The sequence below is a fragment of the Malaclemys terrapin genome, chromosome 13 (genome assembly GCF_027887155.1).
Source record: "Malaclemys terrapin pileata isolate rMalTer1 chromosome 13, rMalTer1.hap1, whole genome shotgun sequence".
Taxonomy (NCBI): domain Eukaryota; kingdom Metazoa; phylum Chordata; order Testudines; family Emydidae; genus Malaclemys; species Malaclemys terrapin.
In genome coordinates this window covers 12,400,855-12,420,776 of record NC_071517.1, presented here as the reverse complement: position 1 = coordinate 12,420,776, position 19,922 = coordinate 12,400,855, and the positions used below count along the sequence as shown (strand labels likewise).

General features: G+C 39.4%; 2 protein-coding genes across 8 annotated transcripts in view; one reads left to right on the top strand and one right to left on the bottom strand.

Annotated features, from left to right (window-relative positions):
- Nucleotides 1-370: 370 nt before the first annotated feature.
- Nucleotides 371-4,604, top strand: LOC128847679 (nucleoside diphosphate kinase). Its single transcript, XM_054047274.1, has 5 exons — nt 371-478; nt 1,183-1,315; nt 2,269-2,370; nt 3,582-3,694; nt 4,349-4,604. The coding sequence occupies exons 2-5, from the start codon at nt 1,187-1,189 to the stop codon at nt 4,464-4,466; spliced, it is 462 nt and encodes a 153-aa protein (XP_053903249.1). The 5' UTR covers nt 371-478; nt 1,183-1,186; the 3' UTR covers nt 4,467-4,604.
- A 3,467-nt stretch (nt 4,605-8,071) lies between these two features.
- Nucleotides 8,072-19,922, bottom strand: part of MBTD1 (mbt domain containing 1) — a 55,029-nt gene continuing 43,178 nt past the window's right edge. For all 7 annotated transcript variants that reach the window (XM_054047396.1, XM_054047397.1, XM_054047398.1 and 4 more), the window contains one exon: nt 8,072-11,998. In XM_054047396.1, the coding sequence (XP_053903371.1) occupies nt 11,880-11,998 (119 nt within the window). In that variant the 3' untranslated portion in view covers nt 8,072-11,879. The remainder of the gene's footprint in view (nt 11,999-19,922) is intronic.

The following is a 19,922-nucleotide window of genomic DNA, read 5'->3' as shown; positions in this document are numbered from 1 at the left end:
ATTCCACGCCTGCCTTGTCTCTAGTTCCCCTTTACCCTGTTCCTAGCACCCTTTGCCCTGAGTCTGGCCCCTATCCCTCACCCCCTTTGTTTGGGTCTCCTCCCTTCTGGCCAAGCATGAGCCCCTCGCCCCCAGTTTAGCCATGGCCTTACCCCCTGCGGCCTGGGTCTCTCTCATCCCCCTTAGCCAGGCGTTTTGGGAGCAGCCGGGCTTGTGCTCCGCCGCCAGGCCGGGAGAGGGGCGGCGGCCCCCACAGCGGCTTGGGGAGGGGACGAGGTTTCTGTGAAGCCCCAGAGGTGCAGGCCCCGCTGGGCCTGGGGGCGGGCTCTACAGGCGCCATACCCCGCCGGGAGGAAGGCCAGCCCCTCTCCTCCGAGGTGGGTTCCGGCTCCACCCGACCTCGCTCCTCCTCTTTCCCGGCGGACGCTGAGAGAAGGCTGGTGTCCAGCTCAGCAGCGGCCTTAGCAGCGCCAGGGAGGTGAGGCCGGTGTGGGGACTGGGCAGGTCGGCGGGGGAAGGAGGCTGAGCCCAGACCGGGGGGGCGCCGCCGCCCCTTGAGCCGGGGCCTGTGCTGCCCGCCAGGCCGCGGGAGGGGGACCGTCGGCCGGGTCGGGTCTCCAGAGCCGGCCGGGGCGGTGGAGCAGGGAGCCCGGCTAGAGACCGAACGGCAGGCCCGGGCCTCGCGCGGGAAGAGGGCGGGTTCGCCGCGTGTGGTAGCCAGGCGGGGCTCGCCGGGCCCCTATGCGGCGAAAAGGAACGGAGCGGCCGACACGTGGGAAGAAGAACCGGGGGATCCCAGCTACCACGTGGCCCCTGGGCTGGGAGCCATTGGGGGGGCATGTAAATAGAGATCTAGATCGATTGGAAAGGATGGGGGGAGGAGGAGGAGGGGGGGGGGGCACTGCAGTAAGGACTAAGGGGGCCTGGGCGGTAGTGACTGCGGGCCGGGGAGACGGTGCCAGCAGGGATGGATCCTCCACGTGTCTGGAATAAATCCCTGTAAGTGGCTTCCCTGGGTGGCATCCCTCGCCCCTTGAGGCACTGCTGACCTTGAAGCCACTCCCTGGGTGATTGAAGTCACCTCCTCGGGCATGTCTGTTACTCGGGACAGGATTGCGGCCAAACGGGCTCTACCTGTGTTGTCGCCTCGTTTCTCTTACCGCTCCCCGTTTCCTTTCGCAGGACAATGGCTTCTAATAGCGAACGCACTTTCATTGCCATCAAGCCTGATGGAGTCCAGAGGGGCCTGGTGGGAGAAATCATCAAACGGTTTGAACAGAAGGGCTTCCGCCTGGTGGCCATGAAATTCATGCACGTAAGGTCCCTCCCCCACTTAGAGGCAGGGCTGTTGTGGGGCTTAATTAATGTTCATACAGCTCCCTGCAATTCTTTGCGATAAAAGTCAACCTGTTATTACTGCATGTGGGTTTTTTTCTCTCTCTCAATTTTACTTGCAAATCCTAGCCATCAAGATGAACTGTACAGAAGCTTCATTCTCCTGTATTGTTTTTCCCACATCAAGGAGTTGGCAAAGTGAAAACCTGTAGTCCACAAGAGCTGATATGCGTATTGTAACTTTTCAAACATAAATATACATACCAGGCCAAATTTTCCTACACCGTCCATGAACTGGATGAAGCTGAATGAATGTAACTGAACAGAACAGAAAACGTGAAAGAATTGTATTTAATTTAGGCTCTGTCTGATGTAGCTTCCTTTCACTTGTGTCACATCGTATCAAACCATAACTACACTGGGTCTCTTCTATTTCTTGTGAAACAGAAAGTTGTAGTCATGGTTTGATATGACAATGAGACAACTGAAAGGAAGGTACACCATACACTTCGCCTAAATTAATACAACCTAATGTTAAGTAAGCAAAGATGACCATGACTAGAAGGTTACATCAGGAAGTGCAATCTTCCAGATGTCTTGTATTCATAATAATCCACAGCTATAAATTAATATAAAGAAGAAATCACAGTTTAACAAAGAGATGATGGTATTGAACCTGCCTCAATGTAAATTCTTTAGTTAATAAAGAAAATTAGACAAAACTTGTCCTGAGTTGTTCTGCATGTGTAAAATACGAAACAAACATAATTAGCTTGCAGAAGCAAACTCCTTGTTGTTGATACTCATTTCATGACTGATATGAAGCATCTAATTATTAATGCAGTAATGGGCTGCTGCTTCTTTTTATATTTTATTGTAAAAAAAATAATTTTTTATTGCTTTCAAAATCTCACATTCAACTTTTCTTTAAAGGCTTCCGAAAACCTTCTAAAACAACATTACATTGACCTGAAAGATCGGCCATTCTACCCTGGTTTAGTTAAATACATGAATTCTGGACCTGTTGTGGCCATGGTGAGTAGCATTGTATTTACTTAAATATACATTGTGCAGTAAATGGCTAGGTATCTTTCTTCTAATTCATAAACTTTTTTTTTTTTTAAATTGTTAGCCTCTGTGGACACTTTACAGCTTTAAAAACAATTTCTTTTTAAATTACACTGTCCCAGTATATAAAATAAAGTGGTAAAAGAAAACAAAGCAATTTCCACATCATCTAATGCTGCCCAGAGCACTTTTGAATGGGAGTCTACATTAGTCCTACGCTAGTAGAGCTGCGCTGGAAGTAGTACAATAGTAAGAAAATTGAAGAGAACTGCTAGTTTATATATGTCAACAATAGTTGTATAGAAGATGAAACAACTGAAGAATAACCCTGGTGATGTTTATAAAATAGCTATGAAATAATTTTTAGGTAACAGTCTGTTTATAAAACTTGACTTGAAAAGCCTTCCCCACTTCCTAGGAATAGAACATGATGACTTCATTAGGATTCCCTGCCATTCATAGTGGTTTCTGGATTCTAGCGAAACAGGAGAGATGTGGGAAGAGTCCTGAAAGTTATCTAGCGGGTGAAGTAGTAAGTGGTTGAGATTTCCAAGGCAGTCCAGGGGATTTAAACACTTCAGCTAACTTTAAAATTAGACTACTTTGAAAAGTCTCTACCTTAATTCTTAAACAGCTATGTGAGCAGGTATGGGGTGGGTGTGGGTGTGTGTTTGAGTTTTCAGTGTTTTGTGCCGAATTGGCTCCATGGAGTCTGAGCTATTTAAAGATGCTAATTGCAGGCCACTTCATTAGCGATTTTCAAGTTGCATCTATGTGAGAGCCACTCGGGAGTGGAAATAAGTATTGTCTCTCAATAAGCTTCTATTTACTAGATTGGTGTTAACAATGGTGTCCATTGTTCTTCAGGCCAGGTGTCCTTCTCTTTCAAATCTGTTTCATATATGTTCTGGTAACCAGTAGCCATTCTGATGATATTTACTCTCATGCCTTATCACAGTGAAAGATAACCAATGAAACAAGTGTAATTTACAAAGAATTGTAACCATTTTATAATTTTCTCTTGTTCCTAGTCTTCTCCTTTTGCAATTTAATTTATACAGATTCTAAGATAGATTTAGATCTTTGTGGGGAAGGCCTTTGTCTCCTTGCAAAGTGCCAAAGCTGAATCTTCTGTGATGCCTTGAAATGGGTATGGAATAATTTTTTTTTTTTTAAAGGTTTGGGAGGGTCTCAATGTGGTTAAAACTGGCAGAGTTATGTTGGGAGAGACTAATCCTGCAGATTCTAAGCCTGGTACAATCCGTGGTGACTTCTGCATTCAAGTGGGAAGGTTGGTGCTGAAATTTATTATATAAAATTAACTTTTCTAAATATTTTTCCAGAGTTACAAGATAAGTATATTTACTGCCTTCATTGTAAGCATCATTTGAATAAAAAACTCTTAAGAGCAGAAATTGTGCAGTCACCAGATACCCATACCTTCCAAGGAAAGAAATGGGTATGTTCTTATCTATACATAATGTGTATGCATAGAGAAAATAAGTCATTCTGTGTTACAGCAAGCTATTTTAATGTGGCTGTACTGTTTCCTTTTGAGTGACCCAGTTTGTCATAGGATGAACTTCATGTTGCCTTCTGGAAAGCTTAGGGAGTTAGACATAAGAATCCTAGTCTGAAGCTGAGTTTGATTTGTAGGACAATCCACCAAGAATGTTGCTTATACCAGGGGATTTTAAACTATACTTCAGAAGTGATGAAAATGATAATCAGGTCATGGTGATGCTGTTAATAGTTTGTGTTGTGTTTAGTAGAACTACCTGTTATAGACTGACTTCACAAATAGAATCAGGGCCTTTTTTTTTTTTTTTTGAGAGCTGTACCACAAGCTCTAGCTTTTCAGTAGTAGATGAGTATCCAGACGTCTGTCCCTATGAACAAGTTACTGACAATTTCTTTGAAATTTTGTGATTGGCTTTCTTCACAGGAACATCATTCATGGCAGTGACTCCGTAGAAAGTGCTCAGAAGGAGATCCAGCTGTGGTTTCAGCCTGCAGAGCTTGTTAACTTCAAATCTTGTGCTCATGACTGGATCTATGAGTAAAATGAAGTCTCTCTAATGAATTGTGCCTTCTTAACACAGCATCTCATTCCAGCAGCTATTGACCTGGGAGCAACTATTATGACAGTTAAACTTTACAGCACTATGTAAAGGTATCAAATAAATAGATTATGGAAACTATTTGTAGTCTGTATTCACTAGAAAGCATACTTAAGTATGCATGGAGTAGAACTGGTCATTTGAAGAGACGTATACAACTATGCTTGGGACAAAATGAAATCCACACTCAGAGGAAACTACCCTGAAAACATGTTCAAAATGAAACCAAATCTGTGAATAACTATTCATGTGCCTGTTAGTGCTGAAAATTGGTATGTGTTAGGTTGTGAGGAGAAAGCAAATTTATATGGGCAGCTGAGACTTCCTTCAGACTGCCCCTTATTCCACAGCTTTTGCAGCTTATTGGCTACAGTGAAAGCAGAGGGTGAAGGACGCACATTACTTCTCCCTCATGGTATCTACTGGTGCTTAAAGAAAAGCACATGTCCTTGCTTATTAGTTTTACACAAGTTGACTCACCAGTCAGAAAAATCATTAAAAGCAGAAGGCTTTTTTGTTTTTTTTTAATGCAGAGTCGCTTTAGGGAATTTTCTAATATTTCCTCACACTTCTGCCCTGGTTGAGTCAGTCTCTGCTTAAACAGTGGCATTATTATGGTCTATACTCTACATTATAGGACTACCGCTTTGTAAGTGCTTTAAGCCAATATTTGAAATTAGACCTCTGAAGACTAGCAAATAATTCAGTTCATAAACTGATCCTCTACTAAAGGGGATGTAAAATGAAAATGTAGGATGTAGTAATCAGACTAGAGTGGACCTCTGATAGTAACAGTGATGTTTGAAACTAGTAGTATACACCTTTTTGCAGCAAATAACCAGAAACTAGGATTGAATCTCTTGACCCATACATTGCATGTGCATGTAAATGTAGTGATGGGAAAAACTACTGAGGAGCTTAACATGAGCTAAATGAAAGATCTTGATGAACGGTACTAGTAGACAGGATCAGGTACCCTTATCAGAATGCCCAAGATATGAAACCTCTGCACTGAAAAGCTGAGCCATTGCATCACAGTGCCGGCAAGTTACTTAAGACACTGATTTGAAAAGCTCCAAAACTAACATGTCAGGTATAGGGTAGGTGAGAGAAAGTTTGCTTGGAGTATCTAAGGATTGAACAGTATTTCTACAGTGGTGATCATACCTATGAGAAAAATGTTCAAAGGAACAGGTTCATCCACTATAATATGAACCTTTCATATATTGCTTCTAGCTGTAGATGTCACTGCACTTTAAGCAAAATAAGTATTCCCATTTTATAGATAGTGAACCACAGGGGTAACTGACCTCAGACATGACAGCATAAGACCTAAGTCTCTTAGCTGCCATTCCAGTGCTCCTGTTTATAGGACCACGCTGTCTCCTATAGGCTACAGTTATAAAAGAGTAGTATGAAATTGAATAAACTTGTCATGTTCTTATGCTATGATAAAGTCTTATGGCATGCTCAGTAATGATGGCCAACATGGTGTACTAGCCACCTACCCTAAATCACTTAAACCAAGCAGTTAAGGCACTTGGCTATTTAGTTCAGTAATTGATTGTACAAGAGATATTTGTAAACTGAACTGGGCTCAAACATTACACACAACATAATTTGATGTGACAGCCAATGTCTCATGTATTCTGCAACTACATACCTACATTTAGTGGTACTCTAGCAAAAATTCTCAATTTTCTATCACAAATTAAATAAGTGAGGTCTGATTGAATTTAATATGAATAATCCAGTCAATATAATAACTGGTTTACTTTTATAGTGAATTCAGTTTTTTACACTGTCCCCATATTTTCAGTTTCATGTACTAGTGGACTACCACGTGTCGCTTTTAGAGGAAATAGCTCTCTAGCTGCTTGGGACAGGTTACATTGCCAGTGGTTTTAGGGTGCCTGCATAGCCTGGAAGACACTGCTGCACTAGTTTGTGCTTCCTTCTCCTTTACCAGTTTATCTTCACAACTGTGAGGATACAAACAGCTTTTTTCCTCCAGTGAAAGCTGGAATTTTTTTGGTAAACAGTTCTGTAGAAACAAATATATTCCACATATTTGCACTTAAGCCATTACTCGCTGTCTACACTGCAATTTGTTCCTGTATTAGTTGGCGATGCAGTGTCTGTATTATACATACCACTGCAAATGCAGATGTACCCTACTTAGGGTGACCAGATAGCAACTGTGAAAAAACAGGACAAAAGGGGTGGAGGCTAATAGGCACTTATATAAGAAAAAGTCCCCAAAACGGGACTGTCCCTTTAAAAACAGGATATCTGGTCACCGTAATCTAGGGTCGGCAACCTTTCAGAAGTGGTGTGCCGAGTCTTCATTTATTCACTCTAATTTAAGGTTTCACGTGCCAGTAATATTTTAACGTTTTTAGAAGGTCTTTCTATAAGTCTATAATATATAACTAACCTATTGTTGTATGTAAAATAAATAAAGTTTTTTTTTAAAATTAAATTAAAATGCAGAGCCCCCGGACTGGTGGCCAGGACCCGGACAGTGTGATTGCCACTGAAAATCCACTCATGTGCCGCCTTCTGCACACGTGCCATAGGTTGCCTACCCCTGCCCTAACCCTACAACATAGCTAAGCAGCACTGGGTGCAAGTCACACTGCAGTAATGTCAATTGTGCTGGCAGTTTAGACAAGACTGTGGCAAGGACTGCTCAATACTGTAGAATTGTGAAAGGTCTGTGATATGACTTGTGGCAGCTTTAAAAAGCTTTCCCCTCAAAGATAAAATCCTTTCCTCTCCCCCCACTCCAGTTCCAGCAATGAAACCTGCATTGTGTATATGCCATCTTAAAGGAAAAAGGATAAATTTTCATTCCCATTGAAAAGCAAAGTTTTCAAAAATAATTGAAGTGTAACTTAAAAATTAAAGTATTTCCCGTGTAGATTTAAAAACAGATTTAATTAACTGATTTCTATATTTCAGTTCTGTTATTTGTAATGGGCCAAATAAAGACACTACAACGTATTTGAATATATACCTGAATTTAAAAAAAAATAATCTACCATCGACATGGTCTTAGTTTAACATTTTTATTTTGTGTAAAAAAGGCAAATTTAGTGAATTATTTTCATCTTGTACACAAAGTTATAATTTTAATGCTTTTCACATCCATGCTGAAAATCTGCAATCTGGTAAAAATGAAAGTAACATTAATTTCTCCAAAAGCATTTTTCACTTAGTTATATACATTTCATGAGAAAGTTTTAAACACTCTCTCATTGACCACACAAATTACCAAGAAAATAAAAGATTAAATTTGTACAGATATTGATCTATATATCAAATACATACAGAAATGATGTAAAAACCCTATTCATTTCATCTTGATTCCCACCCCAATATATTTTCCCAAGGGCAAAAGCTGATGCTTTTTGTTGTATAAATGGCTGTGACTTTTTTTTTAAATATGAAAATTAAAAGGAAGAAAAATTCAGTTTAATCACAGTTTTTTAATCCCTTCCCAATAAAGAATTGTTACCAAATATATATTAGCACCATAGTACAAATATTGGTGGGAGAGGGTATTCACATCACATAAAAACAACAATAATAAAAACAAACAAACACTGAAACCCGTGTTAGTATCCGTAAAACAAGAAATTGATAACTGCTTTAGCTTTCCTTATACACAGCAAGGAAAAGGTTAAGAAGTTGCATTTAAAACATAAAATCAAGGTCAGCAGTAAAATTCTGAGCCATAAAAGAAGGGGGCAGTTACAAGGTAAGTTTAGTTATTTGCACTACCCCTTGGTTATAAAAACTTGCTATGCCAAATATTGAAATGACCGTTTGATCCCAAACTTTAGACGTCAATAGAGATTTAAGACCTCTAACAGCTGTGCCACACACACACAAAACCCCTGCAGCTCACTGTGTAATGCAAAATGTGGGCTCTGATTACTTTAGCCAAGTAACATGGTTCACAGTAGAATGAAGGAAGAAAATTCTTTGAACCATGTTATTAGTTAATATTTGTACATATTCAATGAAGCCTGTACTAAAGACACCACTGCCAACAGGTAACCCCACTGTTTTAAGAGACCACTTTAAAGACCACTCCAAGTATGAATCTAATACAATTTTGCTCAACTTTTACATAAAGGAACCTCTCCCAAGCATGTGATTTTAGGTGATTCCTTACATGCTTTGCTTAGGACAGGTTTCACTGTACTTGACAGGTAGGTATTCTTTGGATTCAGAAACCAGACTGAAATTCCAGCCTCAAATACACATGAAATTCCCACCAAAGTCAGCATGTATTTCTGAGGGTGGAATTCAGCTTGCAGATAGCCATGTTTAGTTTTTAAATAACCATTTTCAAGGAATATTATAAAGGTGACAGACCCCCAAATGTGAGACACCCCTCCTCTTACAAGTGCATTTTACTATACAAAAAATCCAAAGATTCCTCTTAAAATCTAGCCCAAATCAGGGTTATAATAGTTTAGATAATCCAAGTTCTGAAGCTGGGCAACAAACAAGCCCAGGAATCTGGATTTTTTGCCCTCACGATTTGACTTGCTAACTATGGGCCCAATTCCACAACTCCTTTTCACATTAACCCTTATTCATACAACAGTGGTTCTCCTGAAGTCAACTGGGCTACTTGTGCCACTAGGGCTAGTCTACACTAACACTGTAAATCGATCTAAGTTATGCTAATTTAGGTCAATTTACAGCGGTGTCTACACCACGCTACGTTGATGGGAAACACTCTCCCGTCGACTTACCTTCCACCTCTCGGGGAGGTGGTGTACAGACGTCTGATGGGAGAGCACTCTGCCATCAACTTAGCTTGTCTTGCACCAGACCTGCTAAATCGACACTGCTGCATCAATTACAGCAGTGCCAATTTAGCCAGAAGTATAGACGTGGCTTAAGTGTTATTCTATGGAAGTAGCGGCTTTATGAAAGCAGATGCATCTCATGCATCCCTTGTGCTCTGTGGGCCTAATTCTGCCAGCCTTGCTCACATTGAGTAGTTCTTTATATTACGTGCAACTAATTCCAGTGAAATCAATGCATTCAAATACTAACCAACATGAGGAAGTACCAGCAGAATCTGACTTTTTGATAGGTGACAGAGAGAGTACTTGGTGTGACCGAGGCTCACCAAAATGCCTTTGTTTCAAGCATATGTCATCCAAAATCCTGGACTTGCCTTTACATCCCTCTGACCAAGAACCAGGATTGTAAAACTACACTGCAGCCCTTGTTTTGGAAGGCTCTGATTTTTATTTTTATTTTTAATTTTGCGTTTTAAATAAAGTAAATGAATTGGAGGGACCAGGGGCTGAAGGGAGTAAATTTGAAACTGGTCAACCTTGACAGAGTCCTTTTAATATGGGTATTTTAGAGCTAAAATATCTTTTTCACCTGAACTCACTGATATTTTAGACCTGATAACTAGCTTTTGTTGATATGAGAAAACAGTTGTCAAAAAGGGGTCAATAGTACAAAAATGTGACTGGGGGAGAGGAGAAAAGGTTTCCATACATTCCTACACTATACAGGACAAGTTTTACTTTCAATAGTAACTACAAAACTTTACATCATTATCCTCTCTTGCATAGAATGAGGTAAACCTGTGCATATTAACAATGCTTGTACCCGAAGTTAGAGCAATATTTTAGAAAATAATCAAATTGCTGGTTTTCAACTTTCTATGCATTTTTTTTTTTTAAAAAGTTCAAACAATAATATACCAAACAATGGTATCCTGGGGCTCTGTGGGCTGATATCGTTAAAGCATTTCTTAGGCTGAAGGACCATACAAGTTAATAATTTTGATTAATTTCTTCTAAGCCCTACTGTTTGGGTCAAGTGTCAGATGATCATTGTACTGCTCTGAAGGGGACCTGCAAAGACCCAGAAGCACTTATAGAACATTATGCAGTTTATTCCTGAGAGTTTAGTTAATGAACCTTACTGGTAAAAGCTAAAGCTCTCGATGCCCGTTCTTCCAGTCACAACTCTGCAGGGTGGGAAAAACATCAGGCTGCTAATCAACGCCAAGAATTAGGCCACCTGCCAAAATCCACATGGATTTAAAAATGGGAGAGGGGATTAAATTATTCAGCACTTATTAAAAATCCTCATATGTTGATGTTTGTCACTATAATCTCCTGAGAATAGGTCTAAAAATATCTGTTCAGTTAAAGAGTCAAAAATAATGGGATGATTAAAGTGAGACTGGAAGGATTCCAGTCTTCTAGAACCAAATGAGTCCAATTTACTAAAAAGAAAAACATTTTTTTCAGATCCCAACTCCATTGTTATATTCTTGGAGAGCAGAATATTAAAACCTCTGCAGAACTGAGAGTAAATTTTTGCCTTCATAGTAAGTATTTTTCTAGTTCATCTGGTACATCTCTTGAGGATACCAACATACACAAGTATTTGAAGAGATGGAAAGCAGGAGTCTAGATTTTTCTGGGGAATAAAACTAGAGAAAAGGTCCTCAGATTCCCTCCTCCCCCAAACATGTTTTCCATCCAAACATAAAACAGGAAAAGGTCCTGAATTTCTAGTTTAAACACTTAGTTTTCATGTAATTTTCCACAAGAGAATCTGCTGAAGTTCCAGTTTAACACAGGGCTCTGTAAACATTTACTTGAGCATCCCAAGATTAAGGGCCCAATCCAAGACCCACTGAAGTCAATGGGCGTTGAATCAGGCCCTAAATGAGTAACCATCTTGAAAAGTTAATATCACACCTCATGAAAGCACCCCCGTTGAAACTGGGCTACTCACACAAGTAAGGCTTGGCAGGGCTGGTCCCCTTAAATCATGTATATGTTTTTATGCCCCAAAGTCAGGGCTTCAGTTCAGTATTTTCACAATGAAAAACCAGAGGTGTGACTCATACAGCTCACAAAAATCCAAAATCTCCCAACTTGTACCAACAAGGTTCATTTGTAATGACAGTTCATTTGTATTTGCAACTATATCCTCCTCAAACAGTTTCCTGCAATCCTGCTAATTAAACTTTAATTTTACCAAAAAATTAGAATTTCAGTTTAAGAATGCACAATAAATCTGAATTTGAAAATATTACAAAATTCTTTCAAAAGCTTCAAATACAACACAAAAATGTCATTTTTTGTTTAATAAATTGTAAAATTTTTTCACTAAAATAGTTTCCCCGCCCCTCCAAAAATTTTTCAACTGAAGTTTCATCTACAGTTAGTAAAGTGCCCCAAATACAGCTCTGCAACTGTACCATCGAAATGGGAACACAATCAGTCAGTCAGTCTTGGAGAAACGCTCTTTTCTCTCCTATCACCACCCTGCCCCTCACATTTTTGAGCTGCCTTATGGTTCTTGTTTGATGTAGTAGCTGGCAGACCCATTGCTTTCCTGATCAGATGCTCCTTGAAGAAAGTTATACTCCTCTCCATCTAGCAACTCCTCTTTCAGCTGCAGTGAAGTCACTAAAAATAAAAGATAAAGTTAAAGACCCATAAATAATTCAAAATAATTAAGATTTCCCTTCAATTTAATTAAAACCTAATGTTATTTTTCTTCCCATTAATAATTTTAAACTGGTCATTAAAAAGGCTAAAGTTTAGACCAATTATTTTCAAGAAACAATATATACAGTAAATAAAAAAGCTTTAGACTTGTGGATTTAAAGTGCAGTTATAATAGAAAAAAGGACTGTAAAATGTAAAAACTGGGCGGGTGTTCCACACTGATTGCTTCTCAGTAAGTCTAGATTCAGCTTGTATCAAAAGATTATTTTCATTTACTCCCAGCCCTATAAATTTAACTTGAGATCACGGTCGGAGGAAAGAACCACCAACCTAACCCAAGATGTACCTTTCACATTATCTCCAGGCTGCATAGTCAGAACTTAGCTGACAAGCTACGTGAGGCAGAATAAATTCGGTTCACACCTCTACAGCTGGGTTGTCTCCACAGTTCTAATAGTGAAGTAGGCAGATATATTAATCACTAATAGACATTACTATAGCCCCTTCCAGTAAAAACCCTAAAGGCATCTTTCTCATCAATGAATCATGAGCTCCCTGGTGAGGCAGGCAGATATTAAACCCATTTCACAGATGGGAAGACAGACAGAGAGAGAGGGCAAGTATGCCCAAGATCACATTGGAAGCATGTGGTAGAGCTAGAGTAGAACCCAGATTTCAGGTCTAGTTCTTTGACCAGCCTTCTTCTCTTGGGACTCAGACACCCTCACAGGAAGCAGATGCTTTGACTTTTCTGACAATAACTGCACTTTAAGTTACACCCTTAAAATCACTTCAAATGATAGAATAACTTAGCTTTAACAAATGCCCCTGAGGCTTAAGTTTAGCCTCAGTGACCCCATATTAATATTTCTGGTTAAGCTAAATGACAAACTGAAAACTGATTACCCACTGTTTAGAAGAACAAATGCTGGACAATGATTGAAAACAAAGTAACTTGGAAATTATGGTAAAAATCCATCTATGGATAGGTCTACACTGCAAAAAACAAACAAACCCATTGTAGCAAGTCTCAGAGCCTGGGTCGACAGACTCAGTCTTGTGCTACAGCACTAAAAATTGCAGTGCAGATTTTCCCACTCGGGCTCTGACACCAGGTGAAGGGGATGAGTCTTAGAGCCCGAGCAGGAACTTCTACACTATTATTTATAGTGTCATAGAGCAAACCCCATTAGTCTAAGTCTGTAGATCCGGGCTCTGAGACTTGATGCTGTGGGTGTCTCTCCCCCCCGCCCTTTCCTTTTCTGCAGTGTAGACACAAAAGGGTCAACCAGTAAGATGTGCAAAAATTAAAGTGATTTATTAAAATACAAATATCCACGTTGCATAGCAAAATAATTTAAGTTCCAAGAGAAGATTTTTTTTTTTTTAATTTTTCTTTAAAGTCTGCCCTTCTGAGCCATCTGCCTACAGCAACCATCGTAGCGTAAAGAACAGTTGATACAATAAGGAGGGTCATTTTAAGAAATGGTAAATTAAGCATTTTTCCTTTAACTTTTCAGCGGACCAGCACATTTCACGGCAATGAAGTAAAGCAATCTGAAGGACAAGTACAGGTACAAAGTAAGTATTTGTGTTTATTATTGTTATTTACTACTGTAGTAGCAATCAGAAGCCAACCAGATTGGAGCTCCATCATCCGAGGTGCTATACAAATATATAGTAAGTGACAGACCCTATCCCAAAGAGCTTGCAGTCTGGAAAATTCTGCTTACTCAGGATGAAAGGCTGATAAGGCATCCTACACGAACAGGTTGTCTAACATTAAGGCTTTGGTCCTACAATTAGATCCACTAGCACAGACCCTTGGATATTAGTGGGTCCGATCGCAAGATTGGGGGTCTTATTTTTTAAATAAATTGTGAAGAGTCAAATTCTGCCCTGGGATACACGCATAAGTCTCCAATGGACTTTAATGGAACGGACATCTCCAAAAACAGAATTTGTTCCTTAATGTATATATAGCAAGAGGGTTTTGGCTGTTAAAGCAGTTTAGAAGAAGAACAGTAATCCACTTTCTCTCATGCTCAGCTCCTATGATACTGACATAATCAATTCTATCACTCTTTAGCAAGATGGTTGCCTTCAGGAACAGGCTGAGAAATGCAGACTTGATTTAAAACCAGCATTTTAAGTTATCATTCACAGTTTGCATCCAAGGAGAACAGCTTATCTTGTGAACATTAAGATGGGTATTGTTTCTCCTTCATCTTCCAAAACAACAGATGGTTGAATTTAAAAGCTTCTTTTACTACAGATGTGTATGTACAGCATTCGGAACCAAGTTACATTATTTTCGTTACTAACTGCAAAACACAAACCTATAATTTCACTGTTTAATTTCATGCTTTAATTTTTGCTAAGCAGAATTAAGCATGATTAAAAAACATGTACTATCTTCAGATCACAGATGCCGCATAATTCATTTTCTTTCATGTAAGTGACAGGCAGGAAAAATTGTTTACAATAGAGGGTTTGCAGCATATTTGCAATTAATTTTTAAGACCCAGGATACTTTTTTAATCTTCTATCTTCCTATTTAAAAAAAAAAAAAAAGTGATCTGAAACACAAAGAAGAATGATATTATGGATAGCAGTACCAAATAGGTTGCAATTAACCTCCCAATCTGATTGAGTAAGAAAAGTGATACTTATCAATATATGAGCATATATGAAAAGCAGGAACACTGAAAGGAAAATATGGCAAAGTTTTCATTAAAGGTGCAGTACCCACATTAAAAGGTTGATTAATATACAAAAACTGATGGCTATCTGATGACCAAATGAATGAGAGAAGCATTAAAAAGTTTTAGTTACTGAATACCAAGTTAACACCACCAATGTCTTTTCAAATGCAAAAATTTGATGCGGTGAAATCTGAAAATAAATCCCAAAACCTGTTCCTATTTGTAATCCTGCTACAAACTTACAAGATATTTGATTATTCTTTTATTATGGTCCTATATCATCTTCCATGTTGATACAACTCCTGTGCTAAATAAAAATAAAATTTAAAACATTAAAATATTTTAAAATCGCTAAAACCGCAGCAGAGCATGATGTAAACCTACAAAATCAAGCAACCTCACTACCTTGCATCATGGAAACCTCTTCCCTCCCTACCCTGCCCCCAAAACCTTGATTATTTTTGCCTGTCTCTATGTCACATCTAATGTACAGCAGGGACCTTTTCTTTTATTAGTCTGTAGGGGACCACGCACACCTAAGGCATAGTATCTTTACATAATAAGCAACAACAACAACTAACAGAGATATGCTGTGCTATTTACTCTAGGAAAACGCTAATATACAGAGGTTCAAATTGCTTTCCTACAATCTGAAATGCTTTGGTCAAGTTCCCATCCTCCCCAGTATTTAAATAATGCTTGTCGGTTTGCACAATATTTCAAGTACACCTGGTGAGTTAGCAGGCTTCACATTTTGTCCTAGACCTGTTCAATTAGCACTAAGATCCCAACAGTTAAATATTTAAACAACACTATTTTTCCCTGCTAATAAATCTCCCAAAGAAAAATTTATCAACACCATGGGTTCAAGCTATACATATATAGTACAACACTTGAACGATACGCAAAGAGATAAATACTTAGCTATAGTGCTTTAAATCATGAAGCCACTTGGCTGAACATCCAGCTGATGGAAGGTTCTGAGCAGAAGGAAAGACACACAAGGTGCTCCCTCTCCTCATGAGCTCAGTGAACTATCTGTGCAGTGCTCTCAGTACCTTGCTACCCCAGGATGCCCCAAACTGATCTCCCTTGTACCAGGGATGTGATGTCAGTAACCTGCCCCACCAGGAAACATCAGAAGAAACAAGACCCTGACTTTAGGGGATAACACATGTCAATAAAGAAAATGGGATTGGTTTTGAAAAGCGACTTCTTTCCTTGACTGCCCAGAGATCAGGTCTTTCTCAACACAGAGCTGTCTGAAGGCTACATTTCAATGCTGAGAAGTCATTTCACATACAATTCTTAAAGTTTCAAAATACAGATGAAAGTAAAAGAAAAGCAGCATGACTGTGTCAGAGAGCAAAAGCAATTCTTAAAGAAGCAAGATGAAGTACTATTGAATTCTATAGCAATACAGATGTTGGATGAGAGGCAATGAGGTTATTTAATGAACCCGATGTAGCTTTTCTGATAGAAAATGAATATTCAGAGCAGACTGGACATCAGTCAGCAATACACTGTTTGGAAAACGAGGGCCTAATCTTGAGAACTGCTAATTAAAGTCACCAGGGGCTGAGAGGGTTCAGTTCCTTGTACAATCAAACCCCGAACGTAGCAGTGGCCACAACAATCCAGGGAGAAAGCTGCCAATCAGAACACGATCTTGGATCAGCATCCAAAGCCACATTATGGTATCCACAGCGTCTCATCTAGGGTGCTTGAAGAACATTACCACTAACTGTTGATAGATAGCATAACTATACTCTAACAAGTGTGAAGGATATTTTGAGTATCTGATACATCTGATTATCCTACATTTGAAGGGAGACAGTCATGAGGATCTCATAGAGCTTTTTGCATTTCTAACTTCTTTAATCAAGGATTACCTTATACAAACCACAAGACTTACATAAGACACAGATGTTTTAATCTGCTAGACCAATATTATTAATAAATGAATTCTTAAAGGGTTTCCCCTATTCACTGATTAAGATGGATAAACTTCATTTTGTCAATATTCAAATAAAACCAGTCTTTTGGTTTTGGAGCAAGCATGGGAGGGGCGGAAAAAACAGGTTTGTTTTCAAAGGGTAAATCCTTTCAAATTTATTTCTTATCATACCCAACTGTGGTCTGTAGAACACTGAATACAAGAGACTCAATTATGCTTAAATTCAAAAGACCTCTTTTTCCAAACAGCTGTTCTCTTATGCACGGGCTGTATGCAATCACAAATCTCTTTCTAGTTACATACTGTGCTCAAGGCTTTAAGGAATAATGCGCAGTGTTCTAACAACGATGTTGTGTTACATATTACAATTCAATACATTAATTGAAAGTATCTGCACACTTAAAAAAAAAAATCTGCCGAAGTGCAGTATGGTAGTTAAATCACAGTGTACGTAAGCCTCAGTGACCTAGAGGCTTAGGAATATATTTGCCCTGGGAACCATTGCTCCCTTATGATGAAGTCAGTGAAGTGGACTGATATGGACCAGTGGAAGTGACTATTCCTCTTACTTTACAGACAGAAACAAGTAAACGAGGCAGCATATTTCATGCCAGACCATGCTTTGTCCCCCACCCTGTTCAGCATTTCCCTCTGCAGTAACCGAGAGACTTTGATGGTGCTCATTACCTGTTTTGAGGCTGGGACTGAACTCTTGGCTAGTCCTGGGAGGCTGGGAGGCCTCCGGGGCTGTCTGTGCTGGAAGGGTTCGATATGGAGGAGGAGTCAACTCTTCATCACCAGAGAAGCTCCTCCGCACCCCACCCGTCATGGGTAGGCTCGACAAACTGACAGGCTTCTTCCCAACTGGCATCTTCCTCTCTAAACATCAAGTCAAACTAAAGTAAACGCTTGGGTCAAAGTGAATTAGGTAACTCAGACTGGTCACTGAGAAATGTCTGCCTTGTATTCAGCTTTGGAGTCTGAAAAATAAGGACCTTGATGTGAAATTGCAAAGTTCACTCATTTGGGGGGGGGGGGGGGGGGGGGAAGGGGATGTTAAAAATCCCAACTCTCAACAAGTTTTTTTCTTTCCTTTTAATCTATGAATTCTAGTGATTACTTGGATGGGCCATGAAGCAATCATTAAAGAAAAGTGTCCCAGCCCTAATCCCTTTTGTAATCTACCAATAAAACAGGAGCACTTCAAAGTGTTACTGCAGCAGCTGCATTTCACAGCCAACACCTGATCTCCTGATCACATACTGAAACAACTTTTGGTTCTAGTTCAGAAGTGCGGTTATTAGATTTATAGAGTGTGACAGGAATGTTTGTTTGTGAACCAATCCCACTTAAAAAGGAGTTTGTTTTTTTGCTAATTCACTACATATAAAATCTTAATTATGTAGACCACCACAACTTACTTAGCACTTCTGTAGTGCCTTACACATGTTAATGAGTGTTCTAATTTGGAAAAACAAACAAACCTGTTTTTTCAACAACAAAAAAACCACCTTCAAGTTATCGGATAACACACCTTCATTCCATAAATTGATTTCCCCCCCCAAACGCTGAATTTATTCCTGCCTCATCATATAAGAAAACCTTACTTTGTTTTAACCTCCAAACAGAGGCCCTGGTCCTGAAATTAGCTTTTGGGGGCAAGCCCCTGTGCCTGGGGGAACCTCACTGCAGAATCAGGACCTTAAACGCTATGACAGCATTTCAGCATCACCATTGCTTACACTTGTTCTCAAAGCTACACTGATGAATGCTAAGATATTGCCAGTCTAATCAAGTACATGTACTTTGGGCTAACACAAGAGAATGGCCCTCAAGAAAGCTCTGAAGTCAATGGGACTATTCATGGTAAGAGTTAAATATATGATTAAGTTTCTTGTCTAATCAGGGCATAGGCGACTAAGGGTTGGCAGGTCTGGGGCCTCAGTTTGTTCTTCTAGGAAGGAAGTGATGCAATCAAGCAGCGAGTTGTCTATATAACCAGAGCTTTAAAAAACAGATAGAAGATGTGACCTAAGTGGCCTTAGAACAAAACCAATTACTAGGAAGCAGTCAGTACTGGTGCATACTGTAAGCTACCATACTATTCATTAACGGTCAAAGGAAATTGATAACTTGTCATCACCACAGTCTTTAGCGGCACAAAATTTGGTCACAAGAAACCAGTACAATATTCCGTCCATTTCAAGATGACACTGAAATCAGAACGGTCTCCAAAACATTACAGGAGCATGCACAATGTTTTTAAGTTGGCAGCATTTTCCTTATTTGGGAATTATTGCAACCTACATCAAAACGCACTGGCAAGATCAGACACAATTAGGAGCAATCCATCATCTCATAATTACAGGGTCCTGTCCTGTCAAAAATCCTGAGAAATTCCGATGGGCTATAGTTCCATTTTAGAACAGAATAACCGTCTACCCAAGGTATGTGCACAACAAATCCAACCTGATCTTCCCTACTGTGAATAAAAAGCAAGCATCAGTGATGAATATACTGATGGATGAGAATCTAGTGACTGATCTGAAGATGCAAAAACACAATATAACTGTCACGTTATTCCACATGCACACAATTACACATAAAGCACATTGGATGTTATCATTGTAAAGTGGCGTCACCACAAAATATGAATGCTGGATGTGAGCCTACAGTAGTAGCAGAAAGTTCTGAGGAGTTAGAACCATATGACCCGATAACTGGATCTTTCAATGGGCCATACCAATCCTAGAAAGGATAAGAGCCATTTCTTTACAATCCAGATGTTAGTGAAAGATCCACTGTTCTCCATTATAAGCGGGGTTGCATAGCAACATACAATTAAGAAAAGAAGATTAGGTTTATTGAAGGTAAGGCCAAGCAGGATGCTAGCTGATTTCTGTTCCCCTTTTTCAACATGGAGCCTTTTTAGGATATATTTTTAAAGCCACTTACAGGACTAACTCAGGCTGTATTAATTTACACATCAGTTAAAAAAAACCCTATAAAAAGCTTAGATTACAACAACTGAAATCAAACTTGGATTTTTCAGAGTCCGAAATCCAATATCAACGCAGATATTAAAGAATAAATATTAGAAGTTATAATTTTTACTGTGTGTCTCCTTTATATGAAATGGTCAACAAACATAGCAATTTTTTTATATATTTTTAGTACTAAATTTGTGCTTATTAACTCCTTGTAAATCACTTTAAAAAAA

Bases quoted from the DNA above. Each gene is read 5' to 3' on its own strand.
- LOC128847679 (XM_054047274.1), top strand. From the start codon at position 1,187: ATGGCTTCTAATAGCGAACGCACTTTCATTGCCATCAAGCCTGATGGA. The intron at 2,371-3,581 runs GTGAGTAGCATT...TTTTTTTTAAAG, and splicing joins CTGGACCTGTTGTGGCCATG to GTTTGGGAGGGTCTCAATGT. The intron at 3,695-4,348 runs GTTGGTGCTGAA...CTTTCTTCACAG, and splicing joins TTCTGCATTCAAGTGGGAAG to GAACATCATTCATGGCAGTG.